This window comes from Dendropsophus ebraccatus, chromosome 1 (assembly GCF_027789765.1).
Source record: "Dendropsophus ebraccatus isolate aDenEbr1 chromosome 1, aDenEbr1.pat, whole genome shotgun sequence".
NCBI lineage: Eukaryota > Metazoa > Chordata > Amphibia > Anura > Hylidae > Dendropsophus > Dendropsophus ebraccatus.
This window is the reverse complement of record NC_091454.1, coordinates 156,514,926-156,541,626: the sequence shown is the minus strand read 5'-3', so window position 1 is coordinate 156,541,626 and position 26,701 is coordinate 156,514,926. Positions and strand designations below refer to the sequence as shown.

At 40.3% G+C, this 26,701-nt stretch overlaps 1 protein-coding gene across 1 annotated transcript in view; it reads right to left on the bottom strand.

Annotated features, from left to right (window-relative positions):
• Positions 1-300: 300 nt before the first annotated feature.
• Positions 301-26,701, bottom strand: part of RFX7 (regulatory factor X7) — a 66,450-nt gene continuing 40,049 nt past the window's right edge. The window contains exons 3-9 of the mRNA XM_069982435.1: positions 20,051-20,133; positions 15,639-15,761; positions 14,222-14,338; positions 11,261-11,345; positions 8,723-8,930; positions 7,446-7,741; positions 301-6,343 (exon numbers count right to left, since the gene is read on the bottom strand). Of these exons, the coding sequence (XP_069838536.1) occupies positions 3,122-6,343; positions 7,446-7,741; positions 8,723-8,930; positions 11,261-11,345; positions 14,222-14,338; positions 15,639-15,761; positions 20,051-20,133 (4,134 nt within the window). The 3' untranslated portion in view covers positions 301-3,121. The remainder of the gene's footprint in view (positions 6,344-7,445; positions 7,742-8,722; positions 8,931-11,260; positions 11,346-14,221; positions 14,339-15,638; positions 15,762-20,050; positions 20,134-26,701) is intronic.

Below are 26,701 nucleotides of genomic sequence, written 5' to 3'. Positions count from 1 at the left end.
AAAGCACATCATGCTCTGCTGTCATCTCTGCTGCCGGGGGGAGGGGAGAATCCATGCCGGATGATGGGTGGGCTCAGGCTAGGGGATCCATGCCGGGATCCTCCGCCAGATCGCGGCACGGATCTTGTGAATGAGCCCTAAGCCATTAGGTAGGTTACACTCATCTGTTTCTGGTGCTAACAGTTGCATGAGACAGTATTCTCATGCTAGACTACTAGTGCCCAATAAATGATCTTGTTATATTAACAAAAGGCCTACAAAAAAAACACACATTTTCATATAAAATATTTTATTGTTTTTGAAAACATTAAAAAAAAATGTTGAGCACTTTCCATAAAAAAACATAACTGAAATTCTACTGCAATTTTAAACTACTGTAGTTTCAGCAGTACAACAGACAACAAAACGGGGTCTTATTTTCACTTTTGTAATTGTATATGAAAGGATGAAAGGGAATTGTATCCGTCATGTGCTGCAGTTTAAGCACATTACGTTGGGTCTGTACAGTGACTCAGATGCAACGCATATGATAATCTTCCTTTCATAGTCCATAGGTCTGAGTATTGCAACTTTTTGCAAAATGATCTTGCGATGCCATATTAGGATCCAAAGGTCATTTAGTATTTAATTTTAAAACACTAAAATAGTAATTTAAAAAGTAAAACACAAAAAACCAAAAACATATTTAACAACTAAGCAAAGTTAGTTAAAATAAAATAATAAAACAAAAATCTGAATAACAATGCTTGTCTGGTCAACACAGAACAAGTATTTAGTACAGCAAAAGTGGTTACAGGAATATACTGAGACTGTACAAGGTAATACACACATGCACATTTTGTGATCATGTATTAACACGGTGAAGCAAATAAACTTAATTTCTTCCTGCTGTAATATTCTCATGTAAGAGAATAAGAAATATAAATATCTCACTGAGATTAATGCACATTGCTACATAAGACAATTGTCTGTCATTTTTATGACATTCCGCATTGTTTTTTTTGTTTTTTTTAATATAATGAAATTCATCACTTTTTTTTATTTTTTATTTTTCTAGTTTAACTCTGGGGCAAAATAGTTGCATTTATCCAAAAAGAGGTGCCGTGCCACAGGTTCAAAAGAAGTTTAGTGCAAGAAGTGAACCTGAGAACTTCTTTGTAATTAATCCTCTTCTTTCCAAGAACTGTTCCTATAGGGACAGAACGCATGAAACCTCTTTTTAAGTAGTTTACAGGCAACAAGAACAGGCACTGCTCCAAGAAAATGCCTTCCAGCAAAATGTTAAAGAGTTTGCCGCAATACTGTACACAACACACTGCCAATTTTTATAATCTCAAGGATTGCAAATTGAGCTTTCACCGCAAGAAGAACCTACAACCTTACACATTCGGCAAACAGTGCAAAATGGTCAAGCGGTAAATAGATCAGAAAGCATAGATTCTTTTAACGACTATAGAATAACAGTAAATTACTAGCTATGGTCCAAATGCCCTTGACATTTTTTAATTCACATGCTGCCTTAAAAATGGCTGCTTAGACCAAAATGATTCAAATTACCCTTTGGGTTTTTTCTTCCACTTTTTTTTTTTGTCTTTTAATACTTTGGTACGCAATAGTGCTCCATCTCAATGTACAATAGTGAAAAGTACTAAGAGCAGGTACGGAAAAAAAAAATACCAGCAAACACATATAGAACAGCCAAGTAAACTCACTATCACAATCAGGTTTACAGAGCTCTGAGTTGGCCGTAGCACCTTTTGGTAAAATGATATACAACGTTAAATTGTCTATTTTGCTTTTTTTTTACACTTTTTTGCTTTTTTTTTTTTTTTTTAAACAACGAAAGCTGGCGAAGATAAAACACAATCAATATTTAATATTCTATACAACTACAACTTCCATTAGACTATGAATTGGGCCAACACTGTAGTCAGTGGGAGTTCTGCAATTTTACTCTGCAAAAGTATCCTTATGAAGTGCTGCCAAAGATAAAACTTTGGAAGTGTGAGCATATCCAAGCTGTACACTGAGCTAAAATTCCTTAACATGCAAAAAGAAAAAAAAAAATAGCTTACTTCCAAATGGCATGTTTGGTTACAAAAATCATAGAAGAAAGCTGTTTAAACGTACAGCTATCTCGGATATTTGAGATAAGAAAGTGACTAATGCAAAATAAAAAAATGATAGGAAAAATATTTCCTATGTGTTGGATCTGGTGTTCTGAAATAACTTCTTTACTCCCCAATTATAAACGTAGGTTAGCCACTGCTCGGCATGCAAGCATCTAAGGTAAAACGGAGTAAGAAATGAAATGTTATTTGTAGTCCATTAATAACTTTTCTGGGAAACTGAACACATGCGACACAGACACAGTTTCTAATACGTACATATATTAGAAATCTCCAAGCTTAACATTGGTTCCAGTTCAGAAGGGTTGGTCAGAGGAAGCACCTTCTCAAATTAGACTGGATACTTCCCAGAGAGTTGCGCTCCACACTATTCACCAGAGAAGAAATAGTTTTCTTTTTTTTCCCCACATTTTTTTTGCTAATGTGGACATATCCAATATATATATAAAAAAAATGTGTAAAAAGTAATGTGAGGTCACGTGGTAAAATAAGAATGAGTGAAAAAATGTACATCTTAGTGCATTTTCTTAATTTACAGCTGTCCTCAATGAAATAAATAACTTTTTTATCCTTTAAAATACATATGCCACAGATGATATGATATTTTTATGGGTAATCAAGTTACCATATTTCTACAAAATGGGCAGTTGTTGTTCATTGCCTTTAACTAAAATGTGAACAGGGCATGTAAGCAGTAGCATGTTTAAAGTTTATCTAAAATTGACATTTTTTTTTAATTAGTGTAGCAAATAAAATAACCAACAAAAACATAAAATGCATAAAATGGACTTAATACTGGCTCATCAACTGCCCAATGCACTACAGATTAAATGATTATCATGTTAAGAACAGATGAAATATAGCGAACCTGTGCAGCAAACTTTTTGAAAACCTCATAATTATAAATGTTTCTGCTGCGGGAGGCACTTCCATTAAGACAAATACAACGTCTGCCTTTTGTTTGATACAGTGTGCTACATTATAGTACAAGTTTAACCCAACATTTCAACTGTAGGATGGTCTTTACTTTCTATCCATTCAAATCCAGTTGAGGTCATAGAGTTAATAGATTCATTACAGATCTGCTGGAACAAAGGATCATTGTTCAGCTCCTCCAGTGTAGCTTCATCGTCCTGTACATGCTGCCGTCCTGGATCAAACAACAAGTTTGGATCTAAAGTGTTCAGATCATTAATGCTGCCTGAGAGATCAGAAGACAACCGTATGTCGCTGGAGAAATCAGAGGCATTATTCAGATCTGAAGCCACTTGAACGACAAGTTGCTGGTTGGTTTGGAGGCTTTCCCCATCTAAAAGGTCTTTAACAGTGCTGTTGAAATCAAGTTGCTGCTCTCCAATTTCCGATTGTGCTTGGTTGTCTCCAGTAGTAAAACCAATTGAACCAGTACTGCTGTTCTTTGTGAGGTAAGCTGGCGTTTGGAATTCATAAGCTGAAGTGCTGGAATTCATCATATTTTGTTGATTGGCACCAGAAAACATGGGAGATGTTTCCAAAATCTGAGTAAGATTCATTCTTGCAGTATAGTTAGAAGGCATATTGTTTATTCCCAACCCTCGGACTGCATCATCACGGTCAGAATCCAATTTGTTTAACAAAACATGAGTGATGTTCTGTGTATTACTTTGTTTTTGTAGAGATGGGAAAGCTGTCTGCATCATTAAGGTTAAAGGGACTGACTGACTTCTTTGCGCTATGCTGTTGGCACTGGTGTCTGTTTGGACATTTGCAAGTATATTTTGAACTTCTGGAGTAACGATGGATCCAAAAGCAGTTGCATTAGACCTAGAAGCATTTGTAATAGGGCAATTTGTATTTCCACTTAAATTACGTTGGCGGTGAACAGCTGGGCTAACACTACGACACCTGAAATTGTTTCCAGTGGTACCTGTTCCTTTGTTGTCTAGAGGAGCAGGAACAGCAAATCCCTCCTGTTTGCTGGTACTGCTCATTGAAGACAGCTGATGCTGAACTGGAGATACAGGAGTCAAACGTCCAAAGTGATTGTCATGATGTCTCGACTGAGACTGGTATGACTGACCAGGCACAGCAAAAGCATGTGGCTTTCGGAAACTGTCTTCTACCAGCTCCTTGTAACTTGGAAGAATACCATGAGAAGAAACGGAAGAATTACCAACAGAGCTATATCCGTTATTCATCCATTCTAGCTTTGTCTTGTCTGGATGAGTAGCCATGGGCCTCTGCATTGGTTTAACAGGGCTACTCGAAACAATGCTAGCATCATGGTAAGAAATGCTGGAGTTTATAGGGGTAAAAGCAAAAGGATTCCTGCATTCAACTGGACTTGGGGGAACACTACTACTGCAGTTAGAATGTGGTGTCCCAACTGGAGTATGCCGGCTACTTCCCAAAGCACTATCTACAGGTGTCGTCTGAGCTAGCCGAGAGCATGGACTCTCTCTCGACAAACTCTGAGAGCCAGAAATCATCTCTGAAGTAGGTGTTGGAGTCAAAGTTGGAGTGGGTGTTGGAGTGGGTGTGTGAACTGGAGTTACACTGCTATGTACTGAATGAAAGAAGTGGGCACTATTTGAATGTGTGGGTACTGGTGTACCATGGGCAGCTGATGCTTGGTTTTGGAGCACCATTCCTAAACTACCATAGTTCTGAGAATTATTGTTCATTGACATTTGCTCCTCCATAAGAACTAACTCCTCAACAATGCTGTCTTGCGTAAGATCATCATCAAATGAAAAGAAGCTGTCAGTGGTAGGAGGGTCTGTGAGATCAGAGCGCTGAGGTAACTGGTTAGAAGAATGTGCTTGAAGCTGATTCAAAGACGAATCCTCAAGTTGCTGGCTGTAAGCGTCTTGTTGTAGTCCTTCAAAGTCTACAGGTTCCCAAACAGTTTTTTGCAGGTTATCAGCACCAGAAGTTCCTGGCATATCCAGGACGCCAATAGTTTGAGCCTGCTCACAATTACCAGATGTGAAATTTGAACTTTCAGCAATCTCCTGCCAAGTGTTTTGATCAAAAGGGATCTCAGACTTAGAATCACTCACAAATTTAAACACACTACCTTCTAATTTCACTTTAACATCCTGGGGTGTGGATACAAGCTCTTGGGGAGGATCAGTGGTCTTTTCAACACAGTTCAAGGAATAATTTGTTACCATCTCTGTACTAGTTCCTTGCTGTGTGCCATCACTAGGTACTAAAGCAACAGTTACTGCATTATCATTCTTCGATGTCAGTGCTTTTTGAACTTTCTTAACACCACCTTGCCTCTGACTTTCTGAAGAGAGTTGACCAATAAGTGATTTTTTCGCTGGTGGTATCTGTGAGTCCTGCACTGCAGCAGTCAAGCGTTTTCTGGGACTCTTGTTAGACAATCTGATGTCTTTTCCAGCTGAATCATTATTAGTGTTTGGACTGGGGCCATTACTAAACAAACTCTGTGAAGTAACACATAGCGTCAAAGTACCATGACTGCTGCTGGCTGGGGAAACAGAGGTGCCTTCGAGTGTGCGGCTTTTACATTTGGTCCTTGTCCCTTCTGCCCTTTGATCAAGGGCTTTAACAGTTTGTACATCACGAGAAACATCTGAAGGCTGTTTGTCCTGAATGATTCTGGGTGTAAATAACATAACAGGAGTTGCTTTTCTAGATTTAGAACCATCTGTGTTCTCTTGGCACTGCACTTGATTCTCTTCTGTCAGTATTTCAGGCTCGGTTTTCACCTCTACTGAAGATGCCACAGGTGTACCCATCCGGGGTACAGGAGATTGCAAAGAAACTACAGAGCCATTTTTGATTTGTGGCACAGTCCTACTGTCATCGGCTGTGCTCCCACTGGTGTTTACAGGTGTTGTCTGTTTCACAGAAGTACTAGCATTACTGGGAGCAAGAGATATTGTGGTCATTTTCACAACATTCAGAGCGCTGACATGTGATGCTGGCACCACATTTTTAATTGGGCTACTGGTAATAACCACAGTGGTGGGTGAACGGATCGTCAAAGGATTAGAACTGGCTGGCTTAGGCAAAATCTGAGCGTAGCGATGTCTAGCAGATCGATCACCAACGGGACTTGCTGGAATATTTTGGGGAGTCTTTGGTGACTGCTTTACAGACTGCATGTGCTGAGTGACTACTTGAACATTTAGCGGTAGGACCTTCCCCTCAGAGGAACCGATCGGACTAGGCGAAGTCACAAGTGGCCGTGTTCTTTGCACCTTGAAGAAAGAAATAAAACGGCTTAGTATAAAGAAGCTATACCAAACAATGTAAATCACTGCCTCGCTTACACACCCTCAGCCTAGTATTCACTTCCTTTTTTAAATAAAATTCCTGTCCATCTTAATTTTTAGCGAAAAGTGCAACTAGTTAACCAAACTTTTTCATACTGACCACACTCTTAACATATATGTTTAAAAACATATATTAAACGCACTGCAAAAACACAGTGTGAGCCTAGCCTAACAGGTATCTTTACCCTCTATAGGACAAATAATAATAATAATAATGCCTGCATAATGTCCCAAATAAAAGTATAAGGCTATGTTCACACATCTATTTCTGTCATTTCTTTTGGTCGGTCTTTTTTCAACTAAAACCAGGAGTGAGTTGAAAATAAAGAAACTGTGCAAATCTTTCTATTATAATTATGCCTTGTGAGTTCCACTCCTGAAAAATACTGACTAATGGCAATACTACTGTTATGGATGCACTTCAAGAGTGTCGTCATACTTACTACCTGTTCCGATGTACAAGTTATAAAGTTTATAGTGCACATTGAGAATCAAACACCCTCAGCAGCCAGTTTATATATCCTGGGGGCGTGTGTTCTTCTACTAAGGTTCGTGTCAGTACTTCATTGGCTGAGGTACGAGAACAGGTACTTGCTTACACCTTAAGGAATGTAAACATCTCTGTGTGTTTTGAAGGCTAGCACCATATTGTAATGGCTTTACTGAATATACAAAATATGACATCCTTAACACTTTGTGTGAACATAGCCTAAAAGTGATGTCCAGAAGCAACATGGAAATGTGGTTGGCAATATTATTAGAAGTAGACTTAAAACAATACAGATTAAATAAAGTAAGTTTAGGTTTCAAAGCCTTTACTTTAATAAACTATGAGTTTACAGCCCAAATTACACAGTTATGCAGAGACGCATTTACAGATCTGCTGGAAGCTACTAAATTGTTGACAAAACCCTTACAGCTTAGCAAAGTTTTTGTTCATTAGTGCATTCTGTTACGTTTCCTAATATCAGACTACTGTACAATGTCCAGTGTAAAAAATAAAATACGAGCCTCAAATGGAAATTACCGGAATAGGGCTAGGAACAGCAGCCACAACAATTCCAATAGGCTGAGGAGAAAGGATTGCAGGACTTCCATTACAAATACTAGTTATTCCATTGGGTGCAGGTCCATCTTGTTTTTTCATTTGCAGTTCTCCAGGTAAAGGTGATTGTAGCTTTTGTTCTTGCTGCTTTTTCTGGATTTTCCTTTGCAGCTGTTGTTTGGCATCTACAGGGGAAGCAAGGGTCTTCACTTGAGGGTGAAAAGCATTGCTTTCAGACATAGGAACAAATGCTGATGTCTGTGTTATTCCTTTCAGTCCTGCAAGGAAATACAGGTACTTGTTAATTATACTGAAAACAGGACTGTCTTAAAAGCATAGGGGCACTCTTGCATGCAGTAAACTGGCTGTGGCAGCTGTGTGCGATACTGCACTGCAGGTGGGACCTGGACATGCCAATTAAGGGTGCCTTCACACCTACCGGATCCGCAGCGGATCTCACTTCTGTGGATTTGCAGCAAGATCAGCTGCGGATCCAGTATCATTCACCCCTATGATAGCACATACTCGCAGCGGGATTGACATTCCGCTGTGAATATGTGCTTTAACCCCCCGCTGTCCGCAGCCCCGCCACTGCATCCCCCATCCCCGGCCACATCCCCCCTCCCCGGCCGCATCCTGCAGCTCGCCGCCGCCCGCAGCCCCGGCCGCATCCTGCAGCCACCGCCGCCCGCATCCCCCCATCCCCGGCTGCATCCTGCAGCCCGCCACCGAGAGCATACATTACCTGCTGATCTGAGCGGGACAAGAGCCAGCAGCCTGACTGCAGCCGTGCCGCCGAGCAGGTACTGTATGCTGCAGGATGCGGCCGGGGATGGGCTGATGAACCGGGGATGGGGGATGCGGCGGCAGGGCTGCGGACAGCTGGGGGTTAAAGCACGTATTCACAGTGGGATGTCAATCCCGCTGCGAGTATGTGCTATCATAGGGGTGAATGATACTGGATCCGCAGCTGATCTCGCTGCGGATCCGGTGGGTGTGAAGGCACCCTTAAATTGTGTCAAGTCCAGGTGCTTCCCGCAATTATCAGCGAATCCCCAGTGCTAGTGGCCGTAGCTAGCCATTAGCACCTGTGATTCACCAATAACTGCAAGCTGCAGCTATAAGCTAAAGAGGCAAGTTCCACTGCCACCTGCATTTAGGGAACACACGTAGCAGCCATGGCTGATACTACCAAGTGCAACAATGGTTAAATCCAAATTTTTTAAAATAAAAGAGATGGAAAAATCCCGTTATATTACCTGCAGAATCACCTGCCATTACAGTTAATGCTGCCATCGATTTAGTCCCAATGTAGTGGCTTTTGACCAGAAAACGAGCCAAATCTAGAACGGAATCAAATGGCTGACTTAGGACCTTCTGAGCCCACTCACAAACAAGGCGACAGGCAGCAGACACAACCTCTTCATCAGCATTCTGCAGCTGGGCTGATACTTCCACTCCATCCAGCTGAAAAGAAGAACAACTGATGAGCACACAATAGCAGCTTAGGGAAAAAGCTAAATGCTGGCACAAGTGTGTTTTTTTTAAGGGTGTGCCCAGGTGTAAAAATAAAAAAATTATATATATATACACACACACACACATATATATACACACACACACACACACACAGAAAGGTTTACTATAGAGTTCAGCAACTATGTAAACACACTGCAATACCTATTTTGCTCCATTTACACAACCAGATATGGGGCCATTTAGGGATTCAAACAAGCTGACTTACAGTGGCAATGCAAGGCAAGATAAAGTTGTATGGCCATTAACATTCACTAATCAGACGATGAGCAGGTATTTTCCCGCTTTTTGGCTGATCGCTGCCATTTTTAACCCTTTGAGGACCAGGCCCAAAATGACCCAGTGGACCGCGCAAATTTTGATCTTAGTGTTTCTGTTTTTCCCTCCTCCCCTTCTAAGAGCTCTAGCACTTTCAGTTTTTTATCTACAGGGCCATGTAAGGGCTTATTTGTTAGAGGAATAGTTGTACTGTGTAATGGCGTCTTTCATTTTACCATAACATGTATGACGGAATCCCAAATATATTATTTATGAAGATATAAATTGATGAAATCGCAAAAAAGAATGCAATATGGTAACGTTTGGGGGGTTCCTGTGTCTACGTTATGCACTATATGGTAACAGCGACATGATACAATTATTCTATAGGTCAGTCCGAACACAACCATATGCAGGTTACACAGATTCTCTAATGTTACATATTTTTTTTAAATGAAATCCTTTTTTTTGGCAATTAATTATAAATAAAATGGGCCTATTGTGACGCTTATAACGGTTTTATTTTTTCACCTACGGGGCTGTATGGGGTGTCATTTTTTCCGCCATGATCTCTAGTTTTTATTAATACCATATTTGTGAAGATCGGACGTTTTGATCACTTTTTATTAATTTTTTTATATATATAATGTAACATAAAATCGGTAATCCGCGCACTTTTTCCCCTCTTTTCGTGTACGCCGTTTACCGTTCGCAATGACACTTGTTATATTTTAATAGATCGGACAATTACGCACGCTACGGTATATTATATGTTTATCTATTTATTTATTTTTATATGTTTTATTTATATAATAGGAAAGGGGGGTGATTTCAACTTTTATTGGGGGAGGGGTTTTGGGGTAGTGTGTTAGTGTTTTTAACTTTTTTTTTTTTTTTACACATTTGAAGTCCCTTTGGGGGACTTCTACATACATTAGTTTGATTTCTACACTGATGAATGCTATGCCATAGGCATAGCATTGATCAATGTTATCGGCGATCTGCTCATTGAGCCTGCCTGTGCAGGCTTAGAGTAGCAGATCGCCGATCGGACCGCATGGAGGCAGGTAAGAGACCTCCAGCAGTCCGTTTTACCGATCGGGACCCCCGCAGTCACACTGCGGGGGTCCCGATCGGTAAGTGACAGGGGACTCCCCCTGTTACTTACACTTAAACTTAAAGCGGCGTTTAAGGGGTTAATGACACGCGGCAGCGCGATCGCTGCAGCGTGTCATTGCCGGTGAGGTCCCGGCTGCTCACTGCAGCCGGCCCCCACCTCCTATGAAGCGCGCTCCGCTCCGGAGCGCGCTTCATAGTGGGAATAACACCCAGGGCGTACAGTTACGCCCTAGGTCGTCTGGGGACAGACTTCCATGGCGTAACTATACGACCTGGGTCGTCTAAGGGTTAAGGTACGTTTGCATCCAGAGTTGCAATGCAATGAAGGACATCAGGACAGCAAGAAATTTTTAATTACTGCAATTAAAGCATGCAGTAACACAATAAAAATGCACGTGTGAACACAGCCTGTAGAAAGGGCCTTTAAAGCCAGGGCTGCAGCCACAATTCTACTGTCTGATGACAACATTATTTACTCTTCTCAATGACTGACAAAAACCTGGTCAGCCGGCTTGTGTTTTTTGGTTGAAAGTCCTTTGAGAAAAGTGTAAACTGACTAAATTATTAAATTTATCTTATCTGGACTTTCTAATATGGTTGTGTGCAAAACCCCTAAAAGACTTCTAAACATGTAACCACACCACTCAATGTGAACTAATAAGTCACCCCAAGTGTCCAGCTGACAGACAATGGTTGACTTATAATGAACAGTCATCTTTATAGGAATATTTGTAGCACATTAACACATTACAACAAACCATTAAAATGTAAAGTGGAATTATTAAGTTCAAAATTTAAAGTTGCAGAGCAAAAAAGAAGACCCATGGTTAACAAACAAGTAGACAAATAATGATGCTTGGTGAAATAAAGAATACAGATATTACCCCATCTCCTGTTTTATTGAAATCCAGATTAGGCAGTGATGGCATATGCACAAAAGCTTTCTTCCTCAATCCACTGTAGCAATACGTAATTTAGTTAAGGTTAACATCACAAAAAAAAAAAAAAAAAAAAAAAAAAAATAAAAAAAAACACGGAAGAACTAAGAAATGAAATAGTACATTATTCTAAACCATTACATTCTACAAAGTGGTAAATTATGGACTGCAAAATGGGACTAATATGAAAATATTCACCTTATGATCATAAAGGTATAAAAAAATACACACATATGCAGTGCATACAAGAGCCAACCCTTTATGAAACAGAGCAAAGGCACATACTATAAGGGTACAAACACACACACCGTATATGCAGCAGATCTGCTGCAGATTTGATGGTGCAGATTTGATGCTGTGTTCAGTTATTTAGATCTAATCTGCTGCGTATTTGCTGCGTATCGCAGCAGTAAATACGCTGCGTATACGGTGTGTGTGTTTGTACCCTAAGGATAAGTCCACAAATATGCACATTTTTCCACTGCAAATCTGCAGTAAATCCACAGCAAAACCTGCATGTTGCTTTCACATTTTGCTGCACTGTGGAGTTCACTTCTATACACTATAGAGCACAAATCAATTGGGGAAAATCAACAAAAATTGACATTTTGCTAATTTATATATGCACACCACAGGTTAATATTTATATAGAAAAACTATAAAGCATGTAGCGCAATCCACTATGGATTTCTGCAGGTAAACTCTGCTGCAATCTCACTACATGTGGATTCACCCTGCAATGAACTCTCTCAGTCTGGCATCATGTATCAATGTGATGCTGGGAGTGGGAAAGTGTTTAAAGCTTTGTGGCACTGTAATGAAGCAGCTGTGCACTGACACATAATACACATCGGCACTGCAGTGCATTTTGTGTGTGATCAGACAGTCACAGCCAAGTCCCCTAGTTGGACAAGATGTAAGAGTAAAAAAGAAAAAAAAATCCCCATGTCCCCTTATGCAAATAATCAATTTCCAAAATTAGTTTAAACAAAATCCTGAAATGGTTACCCAAAGGATTTGGGAACATTTGTCACTGCGCATTGTGCACTGTATAGACCTATGTGAGTTTTCTGAGACAGCTACTTTGTATGACACATTTGACACATTATGTTAACCACTTAAGGACAGAGCCGATTTTCGTTTTTGCGTTTTCGTTTTTCCCCCCTTGTGTTTAAAAGGCCATAGCACTTTTTTTATTATTATTTTTTGCATCACTAATTGTACTTTGCAATGGCAGACCTAATTTGTGCATAAAATATGCTGCAAAACCAGGGAAAAATTATATGCGCGGTGAAATTGAAAAAAAAAACAACAACTATTTTTTCTTTGGGGGTGGGTTTTTTTCCCCCTCGTTTTTACGCTGTTCGTCCTATGGAAAAATGTTATAAATGTTCCTTAAATTGGTACGATTAAAACTATATGCAACTTGCATATATTTATATTATTTGATGGCTTTTAAAAAAATTAAAACCTTTTACAAAAAAAAAAATATATTCCTTAAAATTGCTCTTTTCCCATGTTTATAACACTTTTATCCTTTGGTCTATTGGGCTGATTGAGGTGTCATTTTTTGTGCCCTGATTTCTTCTTTCTATCAGTACCTTGACTGTGTATATGCAATATTTTTTACAATTTTTCTGGATTTGATGCGACCAAAAATGCACAATTTTTGCGAAATCTTTACGCTTACCCTGTTTACCGTGCAAGATCAGGAATGTCATAAATTAATATTTTGCGCGATTACACACACAGCGATACCAAACATGTTTGTTTGTTTATTGATTTATTTTTATTTATAAAATGGGAAAAGGGGGGTGATTCAGACTTTTATTAGGGGAGGGGGTTTTGTATTAATGAAAAAACTTTTTTTTTTTTTTTAACTTATACAGTAATTAGAAGCCCCCTGGGGGACTTCTAATACAACTACACTGATCTCCCATAGTCCTGGACTTTTCAACAGACACCAGGGAAGGCTGCATATAAGTGTCTTAATTAGCGGGAACGGCAATAGCCCGCTCCCGGTAATAACCGTGGTCCAGTGCTGCAGATAGCAGTCGGGATCGTGGCGTAGCCCCCCTCTGCACTTCCCTTGCAGACGTATGACGCACCCTTATGGCATACGTCCTCAAGAGGTTAAATGTCTTTTCTTTCTAGTTAGCCTGCTGAACAGCTAATTGGCAGGGGCGCTGGATGAAAACACCCCTCCAAACAGCAACTGATGGCCTATCCTGAGGATTGTTCTTGCTTAAAGAAGTTTGCCACTTTATAGTAAAATTGCTCAGAGTACAGTATTAGTAACTGTACTTTCAACACCTACTGACAGCAGCTCCCTGTGTACCTCAGAGGCAAAATCAGACTCCCCTCCTCCAAGGTGTGCTGTCCTGCTCTGTGGTGATTCTGTCCATAAGATGGCCAACATGAAGGAGCATGTGACCATGCCTCTCCCCCAGTGTCCACCACTGAGCCTGTATATGCCTATGGAGGACACTGAGGGGCGGGGCATGGTCACATGCTCCTCCATGTCGGCCATTTTATGAACAGGCTCACCACAGAGCAGGACAGCACAGCCTAGAAATGGGGAGTCTGATTTTAGCGCTATGAGGTACACATGGTGCTTCGGTCAGTATATACAGTGAGTACAATTACTAATACTATACACTGAACTTTTTTACTATAAAGTGGCCAACCCCTTTAATGTTTGCTCTTGATCTATACTGTTTACAGACCACATTTTACAATGTGAATCTTCAAGAGAAACACTACTTGTCCTTAAAGTGTACTGTAAAGAATGTTATTTGCCTTCTATGTGAAGAGAATATTCTCTAAATTTAGCTGCAAGTTAAGTTACAACAACAGATGTTTTGCAGAGGAGCCCAAGCAGATCTGGACTCAGAAAGTAAAGGATATTTTGATTTCCCTCTTGTGCCCAGGCGACGCGCCTTCATGTTTGGAAATACATTTTTCATAATCTTTCCAAAGTCAGCAGCACTTAGGGGGTGATAGCCAAGATTGTCACAATAGCTCCTGAAAAAAACAAAAGGATGATAACATTGGTGTAAATAATAGAGTTGGACAAACATTTCAACTAAAGACCATCAAGCAACATGCAAACTCTTGACTGAAGATAATACTGTTTGACAGCAATCATAGTTATATACTAATGTACTGAATTTTCAGTCACAATGGACGTCATGATGAGTATGATGAACCTAACTTACTATGCAAATTTCTAGGTGAATCTGTAATCTAATATCTTCAGAGGTTTGAGTTAAATGGGATCTAATATGCCTTCAATTTGTGGAAGAAATGGTAAACAAAATATTTAAGAGGGCAGAATGGTAAGATACACCATATGACCACAACCAAAGAAAATACATTGAGTGCATACACTACTTAGGAACCCCCATAAAGGTCTGCCATCATGTATTATTTTCTATACAGCACTGCCAGTGATGGTAAAATAGGGGGCTCATAGAGTAACCCACACAAAGGACAGAAAACAACTCCATAGTATTAAACCTGGCACTAAGAACAATTAAAGGCTAAGTTCATTCTGCACTTCATAATGAAGTGAATGGGGCTCACAACAGTGTGTCACAGTATACAGTGTCACCTCTGCATCCCTGAGGCATACTGCTTAGATACAGTATGGTTCATACATAGGAAAATATAAGAGAAATTAACAACACATGAGTGGTGTTGAATAGAGATGAGCAAACCTCAAGCATGCTCGAGTTCTCTGAACCCGAACTCCATCTTCTTTAACCATCGGTAATGACTGAGTGCGGACAAACACGAGCGCACTCAAGGTTAACTTATCTCTAGTGCTGAAGTCTCCAAGCTTATAACCATGTGCATTAAATAGAAAATAAATAAATTGGAAAAAAAAGAGAGGTGCCAATAAGACTGGGTTCACACTGCTTTACAGCAGTACGTCACAGGTCTGTATACTCGTGGCGTACTGAGGCCTGAACAAAGTCACGCAATGAGTTTGTTCGGACTGATTTCCACTGCTAGCTACTGGGACCCAACACCATAGCAGACCACTAAGTTCTGTAAGATAAGCATATACCAGCAGTATACTTAGAATTAGAGATGAGCAAATCTACAGTAGGAATAAAGTGAAGCGCTTTTCGTTCCCATCGAGATTCTGTTCATCTTCTGGATGGAAGATTCAACTTTTTCCGTGCAGAGCAATAACAAAACAGAATTAATAGAACGCAAGTAACGCATTATACTGTCATGGTCAGTTGTGGTAAATAACATACCTAAACAATAAAAGGTATAGCCACACAGAAAAGTAAGAAGAATATACTGTACTTACTTATACTCATCATAAACCTCCTGCTTTGGCAGAGAAGTCTCTGGGTGCTCCTCTAAGGTATTCCGAATCCAGGAGAATGCATGCGTTTGTTGAGCTCGACTAGATGACAATGAGCTCTGATCACTAAATAAAATAAAAAAATAAAATTAAACTTTGCTTCTCCTTTTCATCTAGTAAATATATAATCAGATATTTGACATAGAACATATTTGTATAGTCAAGGAAGCAAGCAAGATAACAATACTGACAGCTTATGTTATCTAATGTAAAGACTGAGTAACTAACTCTTTATCTGTAAGTAAGCACAATTAAAATGCTTTAGGGTGCCTTTACATGTATCGGATCCGCAGCGGATTTCACGCTTGCAAGATATTCATTCCACTGCGGATATGTAAGCCGGCCCCTTTAAACCCCCACATCCCGCAGCCCCCGGCCCAGAGCATACATTACCTACTCGGCGCCGCGGCTGTATGTGAGGCTCCCGAGCTCCCGTCTGTTCCCATCAGCCAATCAGTGCTGCCGTGCGCTGATTGGCTGATGGGGAGCGAGGGGAGCCTCACACACAGCCGCGGCGCTGAGCAGGTAATGTATGCTCCGGGCCGGGGGCTGCAGGGTGGCTAAAGGGGCCGGGTCACATACTGGCAGCGGAATGAAAATTCCACTGTGGGTATGTGATCCATTCACTTCGCACTGCCAGGATCCGCAGCAAGCTTGCAGCGTGAAATCCACTGCGGATCCAGTATGTGTGAATTTTTTGGCGCTTACGCTGTTTACCCTACAAGATCAGGAATGTGATTAATTAATAGTTCGGGCGATTATGCACGCGGCGATAGCAAACATGATTATTTATTTACTTTTATTTAAAACCTGGGAAAAGGGGGGTGATTCAGACTTTTATTAGGGGAGGGGGCTTTTTACTAATAACAATACTTTTTTTTTTTTTACACATATACTAGAAGCCCCCCTGGGGACTTCTAGTATATACACTTTGATCTCTCATTGAGATCTTTGCTGTATAGTTATACAGCAAAGATCAATGAGATCGGCACTCATTTGCTTTCGGCGCCATCTTGGAGCGGTCCCCGGCCGGCTTCAGTAACAGAGATCGCTCCTCCGGGGCAATGTCCCGGAGGAGCGGTCTCACCTACAAGACACCAGGGAAATGCTGCATCCAGTAATCGGATGCAGCTGTCATGTTTGACAGCTGCATCTGATTACTGTATTAGCGGGCACAGCGATTGGACCGTGCCCGCTAATACCCATGGTCCCGGGCCACAAGGGGCACCCGGAACCGCAGCGGTTCATAGCGGGGTCGCCGCTCGGCCCCGCTCTGAACACCTCTTACGGGCGCATGACGTATGGGTATGTCATGCGTCTTTAAGAGGTTAAAGGGGTATCACATATAGAGCCTTATGTAAGGTTAGTAAGACCTGCAATTATCTACAATATATTTCTAGGGTGCCTTCACACACACCAGATCCACAGCAGATTTGATGGTGTAGATTTGATACTGTGTTCAGTTATTTAGATCAAATCTGCTGCGGATCTGCAGCAAAACGATGTGTGCAAAACTACCGCTATACTGATTTCAGCATATTACTCTATGTCCACAGGGTTATTTGAGACTTCAACTGGGTGTGACCAGTTCCTGCCCCTGTGGTTTCACTTGCTTAGGGGCAGCTCTGCATAACCCTAAGCGTATGGCCAATTTCTTAAGAGTGACTTTTAATATGTTATTAAGACTCCCATCCCTGGTACTGGAGCCAGCAGTTTAACACAGAGAACAATGCTTTTTAACAGTTCACATTCTACTACTATGTAACACTGCTGGCTTATTTTCCTGAACAGTAGAAGGCAATTTTACATACCAGGTAAATGTGCAGTATGAAACACAGCATTACTCCGTGTGTCAAAGACTCTCTTCCCCTATACTAAAGCCTGCAGTCACCCATTATTATGAAGGGCATGCTCCAGAACTACTGATGGAAATTCAAAAACACAAAGCGACAGTCCTGCAATGGGTTAAAATTGAATTAACTAGCAGATGTGTGAAGCAAAAAAAAACAAAAAAAAAACTTTGAGTACATTGGGATAAGCTTTAAGAGTGGGCAAGTTTGTTGGTTGGATGTTAAAATGATATATGAAAAACACATGAGTAAAGGAGCAAGATGGCAAGTACATTAAAATGTCTATAGGTATAGAACATAAAGCTGAGGTCTGTCGGCAATAACATAGGATGTAAATTGTAAATGAAGATTTTTATCTGACTGCACACATTTCAGCATAAAAAGATCTCTATATAGTATATAACCCACAGCAAGAAACACATTAGGTAAATTTGTCTTGAGAAAGGCACTGCTGCCGAAACATCACAGTTTTAAGTGGTTGCAATAAAGGAACAGCTTGAAATTTGACCAGACCTCTGTCTCCGCTGTGATCGTGATACACATTAAGAAAATTTGTCAATGCAATAAAACCATGTGATATTTTTGAAGGTCCTGAAATCTCTTTTACTACACTGTCCAATACATGGTCTTTAAGTAAGTAATTTGTTATGTACCAGAAGTGACCTGCAATATTTCATTCAGACTTTTACCTTCCTATACAGCTCTGCATGTGCAATGTACAATTACTGCACATACTGAATGATTTGATAAACATGAAATAACTCTGCTCTTTTGTTGACCTAACTAAAGTACTAGTCTTATGCTATATTCCTGACTCATTGGCCTAGGCTAGGTTCACACCAGCGTTTGACCCCCTGACACAATCCCAATTTTACTTTCCATTTTGATGACAGCAAACTGGAACCAAGCGGATCAGTCCATCTCCCAATTAAAGGAGAAGTCAGGCGAAATTTTTTATTAAAGTCTTGTATTGCCCCCAAAAGTTATACAAATCCCCAATATACACTTATTACGGGAAGTGCACATAAAATGCTTTTTTTCCCTGCACTTACTGCTGCTTCAAGGCTTCACTGCCTGGATAACATGGTGATGTCACTTCCTGGATAACCTGGTGATGTCACTTCCTGGATAACATGGTGATGTCAGGACCCGACTCCCAGAGCTGAGCGGGCTGTGGATGCTGGAGAGGATGATGGCAGGGGGAAACTGAGGGACAAGGGCACTGGAGGGACACAGAGCATCCCTCTTGCATCATCCTCTCCAGCAGCCACAGCCCACACAGCTCTGGAAATCGGGTCGTGACATCACCATTTTATCCAGGAAGTGAAGCCTTGATGCAGTAGTAAGTGCAGGGAAAAAAGCACTTTATAAGCATTTTCTGTAATAAGTGTATATTGGGGATTTGTATAACTTTTGGGGGCCAATACAATACTTTAATAAAAAAATTCGCTGGACTTCTCCTTTAATTTCAGTGGGTCTTTATTGTGCTCCACTTGGTTATGTTGTGCTCATTTTTCATTGTCTGTGTTCTGTTTTTTAGGATGGGCATAAAATTTGATCATGTACCATTTTTTGACCGTCTAAAAAAAAAAGGGATCTCTAACAGAAAGTGCACATGGTTTTTTTAATTATAATCATGATGACAGATCTAAATTTAAGGTATTTTTGTAGACATCTATTTGCAAGATATCCGTCATTACCATTTCGTTTTTACTGAGTATGCGCAGAAGAGGAGAGAAACTGAAAAGGAAAAAAAATGATATGCAAAGAAATGGTAACTAAAGCAAACGGATACAAAAACTGACTTTTGTACAAGTTAAAATGCAAATGGACCATTAAAAAAAACTGATAATTTTGCAATCAGTTTGTGTTTATCCGTTCATTTAATATAGAGGGATCCGTTCATGAAGGAGAAAAACACTGATGTAAACCCTGCCTTTATTAGACAATTCTTCTTGCTACCTTCAGCACTTGTTATTCAAGGTTATGTAATGACCAGGCACCATCTTATTACTTCCTGCACGAGTCTGACAGCTTGGAGGTGTTGGGTAGTAATAAAAATGTAAAAAGTTAACTTTTTTGGTGAATCATTTGACAACTAGTTTACCTTACGCTCCATCATTTAAGCATTATGAAAAAAACTTTCACTATCATTTCCCTGGTCTCTTTTTTTGTGTGTTTTTGGAAAAAAATTGACTAAAAGCACTTTTTTATTAGTTGTCCACTTCAAATCTAAAATATGTGGCCAAGTTTTCATAAGCATAGCAGTGGCAGAAATGAATCTCTTGCTGTAGATGGAGAGAGGTCGTAATTTCACCACCATGGCAGCTGGTATTGGTTACCATCTTTAAATGTCCTACATGTCTTAGACCCAGAGAATAAAGAAATGAGAATATAAATCGTTTTCCTGGCAGAAGACCATCAACTCTTATCGGTACCAAAGTGAACATTTTGTGATAAAATATGGAAATATATATATGGTTATATATTTAGATGGACGTATACCTTTTCTCCACATTGCTAGGACCAGAAGGCAGTTGGAGGTAGAGGTAGAGTTTCTCAAGATCTGTAAACTTCTCAACTTCTTGCTAAAAACGTAAAGAATTCAGAACATTAAAACATTGTGTGCACTTACACAAAGGTTAATCTATGTACACTATTATACTGAGCACTGAACCTACAAACAAATAGGATCAGAGGGCAAACACCACAGGGGCTTTTGGAAGTCTGTGAAACAGTAACATACAAATCTATTTTTTTCCTGTTTTGTCATAATGCAGTGGGAGTGGTTGAAGGGGCATGGTTTAGTTGCGCACATTATCCAATACAGAACAGTATGGGTATGTCTCCACATAGTAGAGAGACGGCAGATTGTACAGTTATTTCTGTGCCAAAAATCCACAACAGTTACAGCAGCAACAATGTGGATGGGATTTCAAGAATCTCATCTACATGCTGTGGAAAAAAAAAATAAAAATCAGCATAAAGTCCATGCAGAAGCTGACCTACATTGCAGAATTGAAATTAGCAGCATGTCAATGTATGTTGCAGACACGCTAGGGCCTGGCAATGAGTCAAATTAATTCCATTAACTTGATTGCTGGGCGGTAAAAAAATGCTTTGTTTTTTTTTCCAGAATCTTTAACCCCTTCATGACCGAAGGTCATTGATGCATAGATGTCCAGGTCACAATAAAGCAGTGCTCTCCTTGTCTAAGAGCCATTGCGCTTCTACAGGGATTCTTGGGGTGTCATTTTTCGCGCCATGATCTCTAGATTTTATTGGTATTATATTGGTGTACAAGAACATTTTTGACCACTTTTTATTCATTTTTTTTTTTTCTGAACTTAAAAAAAAGAAAAGAAAAATCAGCAATACTGGTGGGCTTTTTTTCCTTTTTTTCATTTGCGCTGTTCACCATGCGGGAAGAATATATTTTATATGTTAATAGATCTGACAATTTTTATTTTTTTAATGGAAAGGAGGTAATTTAAACTTTTATTGGGGGTTTATTTTAGAAGGGATTTCTGAATATCTCTGGGGACACTGCTGTGTGCAGAGCCACACATTGGAGCGGTTTTGCACACGCTAAAAGCCCCTTCACTACAGGATCGTATATATACGTTCCTACTGCGCAGGGCATTTGGAATAGGTATGTATATATACAGATTGTGGACGTGAAGGGGTTAAATTAACTGTGAGCCTGACTCAATCTAAAATCAGTATGAAGCTTGCTCAAACTGGCACAGCATCGAACACCAGTACATTGCACAGTGCATTATTTTTCTACATGGCTGTATGAAGGCTCAATGTTCTTTCACCACAATCTAGAGTTTTAGTACCATTTTGGAGTAGATGGGTCTTTATAAATTTTTATTCCCTTTTTTTCCTCAGGTTCTGACCAAACATCTATATATTTTTTTGTTTTACACTTATGCTGTTCACTCTGAAGGATCAATTATGTTACGTGCATGTATAATAGTTCAGAAGACTAATAATATTTATTTTTCCCCTTACATTTAATATTAGATTTAAAAAAAAAAAAGAATTTTAAAATCCACCTAGGGGACTTTTAAAATCAATCATTAAAATGTCATATCAATTGTGGCATTTAAGGATTAAAGGCGTATGTATTCCAGTGAGAAAAACAATTGGCAAACTGGTGTCAGAAGGTAATACAGATTAGTAATTTACTTCCATTTAAAAATCTCAAGGCTTCCCATACTTATCAGCTGCCATATGTCCTGCAGGAAGTGGTGTATTCTTTCCAGTCTTACATGGTGCTCTCTGCTGCCACCTCTGTCTGTGCCAAGAACTTTACAGAGCAATAGAGGTTTTCTACAGGGATTTACTGCTTTGGAGAGTTCCAGTCACAGTAAGAGGTGGCAGCAGAGAGCACTGTGTCAGACTGGAAAGGATACACCACTTTCCGCAGGACATACAGCAGCTAAGTACATGTATTCTATTCTGTCTAAACAATTGCAATATTTTTCTATACTAATGTGTTTTCAGTCATTACAAACTATCAGCTAACAGATTTATTATACTTCTGTTTATGTATTTGGCAGGAGGACATAAATTGTTGTCCAAATCCAGTGAATGGGTTACTCTGGCATAACAAAGCATTGAGCCCTACACAGGCTTTATTTTCATGAACTGCATATTTATTATGTCTTCTTATTTGCAGAAAACAAGACACTGACTGACTCACTTCTAACTTATTTATGCTCTCCAAAGTTGGACTGAACTTACAGTGTTTTTACACCAGAGATTTATCTGACAGATTTTTTGAAGCCGAAGCCAGGAATGGATTTGAAAAGAAGAGAAACCTCAGTCTTTCCTTAATGACCTGTTCCCTAGGGTAGCTTCACACGTACAGAATTGTAGTGGATTTCACGCTGCGAGTCCCAGAGCGAAATCTGCTGCGATCTTGTCTCCTGTCATTCTGTATGGGTTTACATAGTCGCAGTGGAGTTTTTATTCCGCTGCAAGTATGTAAAGCCCCGTTCCCCTTAACCCACTGATTGGCTGAGAAGAATGTCAGGCAGCCACAGAAGCAGTCTGGAACACGGATGGGTAAAGTATCCACCGGGCAGCAGTGGGTTAGGGGGATGGGGTGTGAGTGACAGCAATTCAATCTGATGATTGGCAAGACATATATTGTAGTCATGGTCAGCTAAAAAATCCATCCAACGAGTGCATCGCTCTATACACTGTCAGGGCACGATGGGAGTTGCAGTTTTGCAACAGGTGGAGTGCCACAATGGGAAACACTGAGCTACAGAACTATATGCACTACATACATACTATTTCTAAAGATGCCCAATAGTCAGTGGGTGCTGTGCAGCCTACTTAGAGCATTTTATATTACAGCCATACAACTCAGCTGGAAATCCACCCAGTTAGTGAATATAGTATAGGATACATTCAATTGTACAGGCTATAAAGAATAAGTGTATTTCCATAAGTATTTTAGGTTCCTATTTTTGATCTAGTCCTTAGACCAATGAGTACTGTGTACAAAGAGATTGGGAAGGCAGAAAAAGTAGGGAAAAAAATAATTTCGATATCTTTTGTGGGTTGTGTCACATGACCCACCACCACAAGATCTCCAATGCAGCTGCAAAATTAGATAAAACATTTTTGTGAACTGCTCACCCCCCCCCCCTTCTTTATGCCACTTAGCCCTACCCACAACACCACTGTTGGCCCCCACCCCCTTGTGACATCGGCACATAGGTCCCGCCCCTTCCGCAGCCATTGGTATAGGCAACCTAGAGGGGGTGGGGCCAAGACCATTAGGCTGGTCTTCAATGACCTTCTAGGGGCGGGGCCTATGTACCGATGACGTCACAAGATAGCACAATCCACAGATGATAAAAGATCACTTTTTACTGGAACAAGCACTTTTTACTGGAACAAGACGTATGATATAAAATAAGGTATGAAAACTGCTAAATTTACCTATTACATGTATGAAGAAAAAAAGTCATAATGCAAAAAGGGGGTGACAGTGTCAGTTTAAGTCAATAGATGGAGGGAATCGAGAAACAATGGATCAGATGAGTTAACGTCCCTTACACAAATCCCATTATGGACAGTATAGGTCCCATTTAATTCTTTAGGCCAATGCACATGACTGTAAATGCCACAGTCCATGCATTTGCACAGAGCCCGAACCACAAGAAAAACAGGACCTGTCCTATTTGTCCAGAACTGCATGGCTCATGAATGCATGCAGCTCAAAGGATGTGATCTGTGGACCTCCCGCAATCACAGAGCTTGCATTACAGAGGCACACAATCCAGGCAGTACACTTCATATTTTCTCTGATGGAAAACAAAAAGCACCACATTTTTATAACTAAAAACAAACAAAATAAAGAAATATATTTAAGCTTTTAGTTTAAATAAAAAAAAAAAAAATGAAAGAAAAACCTGCAGTGTTTTGATACGATTTTATCACTTGTTCTCAACTGTACCACCATCCACAGTGAAAGCCATATATACTGTTCTTGTATAAAACATACATAGAAAGTGATTTCTTTATGTACTTAATTTCAGCCAATTGGGTTTCATCTGCTGAGAATCTTCAATTAGACTGCTCAGCACATTACAACTTATAGACACTAAGAAATTATAGAAAAGAAGGTTTATAATCTAACTGGATAATCCTGCATACATGTAGGATGGCTTAATCGCTGTCTAGACTGAGATTATGATGGTTAATGCCAGTGCTAGAGAAATTAGAAATATAGACAGCAAAAAATACTAATACAACATAATAACAAAACACAACAAAATATTGAAGAATTTCGCAGGGGTTGCAGTGGTATAATATACCCAGAATGTTCCCTGGGACACACTATTTTGCTACTTTTGCTCTGGTACAGTATTGGGGGTGTATGGGTCACCTGGGACATGATTGCAGGAAACCTGTAAAGAAGTAGTAGTTTTCATACATTAAAGGGGCCCTCCACTTAAGAAAATTTAACCTTGTTCAATTGCCACCCATAATCTAAGCTTGTTTGTAATATGTTTCTATTACATAAATTGGGCCGTTTGTCTGCAGAACATCCTGACTTACACCCTGAAGCTGCAGAAGATCCTCACTTTGTGGTCCACATGGTCTCGGCTACTCTTTCCTCCCCTCCCTTCTGAGACCAAAGTCACATGAACTTGGCCTATTCTGTTGCCAGGCAAGCTGTAACACCTCATGACTAACCTTGCCCACCACAGACATCCCAGCAATGAGTGAGCACTAGGCCAACAGAACAGTGACAGCCTCCAGAGCAGTATAAGGGAAAGGAAACTGTTTTTTCACCTCTTTCTCTCTCTCTCTTTCCAATCTATTTATAGATTGCATATGTGACCCAGGGTAATCTTTACTGTCACTGTCAAGAGTTAATTAATTACCACTGTCTGGTAGTTAGAGAATGCCAGAAGTACCAGCACACAACATTCCTAGTTGTCCTGCATTGAGGGAGTTAATAGTAATCTGGAAAGGAGTCCAGTAAGCGTTCTGTGAGGTAAAAAGCAAACACACCTGTGTGTGAGGTAGAAACAGTGACAGAGACAGATTTATGTGGAAACTGAAGACGGAGATCACAGCACAGGAGCTGGATTTGTCAGAAATCCAGCCCCCAAATCCCTCAGAATCTCCAAGAACTCACAATACCCCACATAATAGAGTGGCTATGGCTAGCAGATAGATTGATACATACAGATTTTTGTTTGCAGTGTAAAACAAAAGCAGATTGAGCCAGCAATGGGCAGATACAACAAGATGAGGCAGATAGCTCTGAGGTGCAATGCATGCTGGGAAATGTAGTTTCCCAGCTTGCGCCATCTTGGATAAAGACCAGTTTTTAGAAAAACTTGTAGCTCAGAAACGGTGGCAGCTAGAAAGATGGGATATGTCTCAAATTACTTGGTAAGGCCTACGAGGTTTGGGAGTATTTAGTTTTTTAGCTCTTTAGTGGAATATCCCTTAAAGGCCGTACTTACACATTCAGTGATTTTTAAGCTCCCTGGATTAAGTCCACTATCTAGCTCTGTCTGTGATTGCATCCGTATTGCAATCCGTGTCTGGTTTTTTTCCCGCAGTCATGCCAAAATTGTACAGAGCTAGTTATATTAAAGTTATCACATTGCTGATGAATTGGTTCTTCACAGATTGAAGGGAATCTGTCAGCACCTGTTCTGGTGTGCTGACAGCATAATGAAGGTGTGTGTCTTAGTGTGTGTGTTACCTTTCTTTTTCTGCTCAGTGCTGTACTTTGTCCCCAATCTGTGGCGTAACTTTCTGCACAAGTGTCAAAAAGGTCTAGTGGTGCTTCATTTGTGCTACACTACAGCACGCCTCACCACTACTTCCTCCCCCCCCCCCAGCTTCTCTTGAACATTCATTGCCCCCAGCCTCCGGCTTCCTGGCAGCGTCATCTTTCGCTGTGCATGCACCGTTGATGGCAGGGGCCGCGTGCACCCTTGCCAGTTCACTCATGCTCCCTGGCTCTGTGCGGGGCGCACCGTCCAGAAAAAGAAAGGTAACACACAAAGACACACCCCTTCATGATGCTGTCAGCACTTCGGAACAAGAACAGGTGCTGACAGATTCCCTTTAATGAATGTGAAACCTGTGGAATCCATGGGGAAAAAAAAACAAAACAGATCCCATATATTCCTATTTGGGAATCTGCCGTACAATCACGTTCTGCACTAGGATATGTTTTTTCACAGAACGGTTTGCAGAGCTGCGAAAACTCACTGTAGATCAGTGATGGCTAACCTTGACACTCCAGCTGTAGCAAAACTACAATTCCCATCATACCTAGGCAACCAAAGCCATATGTTTGGTTGTTCAGGCATGATGCGAATTGTAGTTTTACAACAGCTGGAGTTTCAAGGTTAGCCATCACTGCTGTAGATAGTAAGAACAAAAATTTAAGGGTGGTAAGAGATAAGAGGGAAGCCTTGTTTTAACTTTTGACACATAATGTGGACCCCCTGAAGAGGACAGAGTGGGACAGGACACCTGCACGCAATCCAGGCTCTCTCTACTGCATAACACTAAAACCTAGTACAGACCTTAATTTGGGAACAATTAGAAGATAGAGGTCTATGGGATCTGCATTTTGGCAAAAAATACAGATTGCAG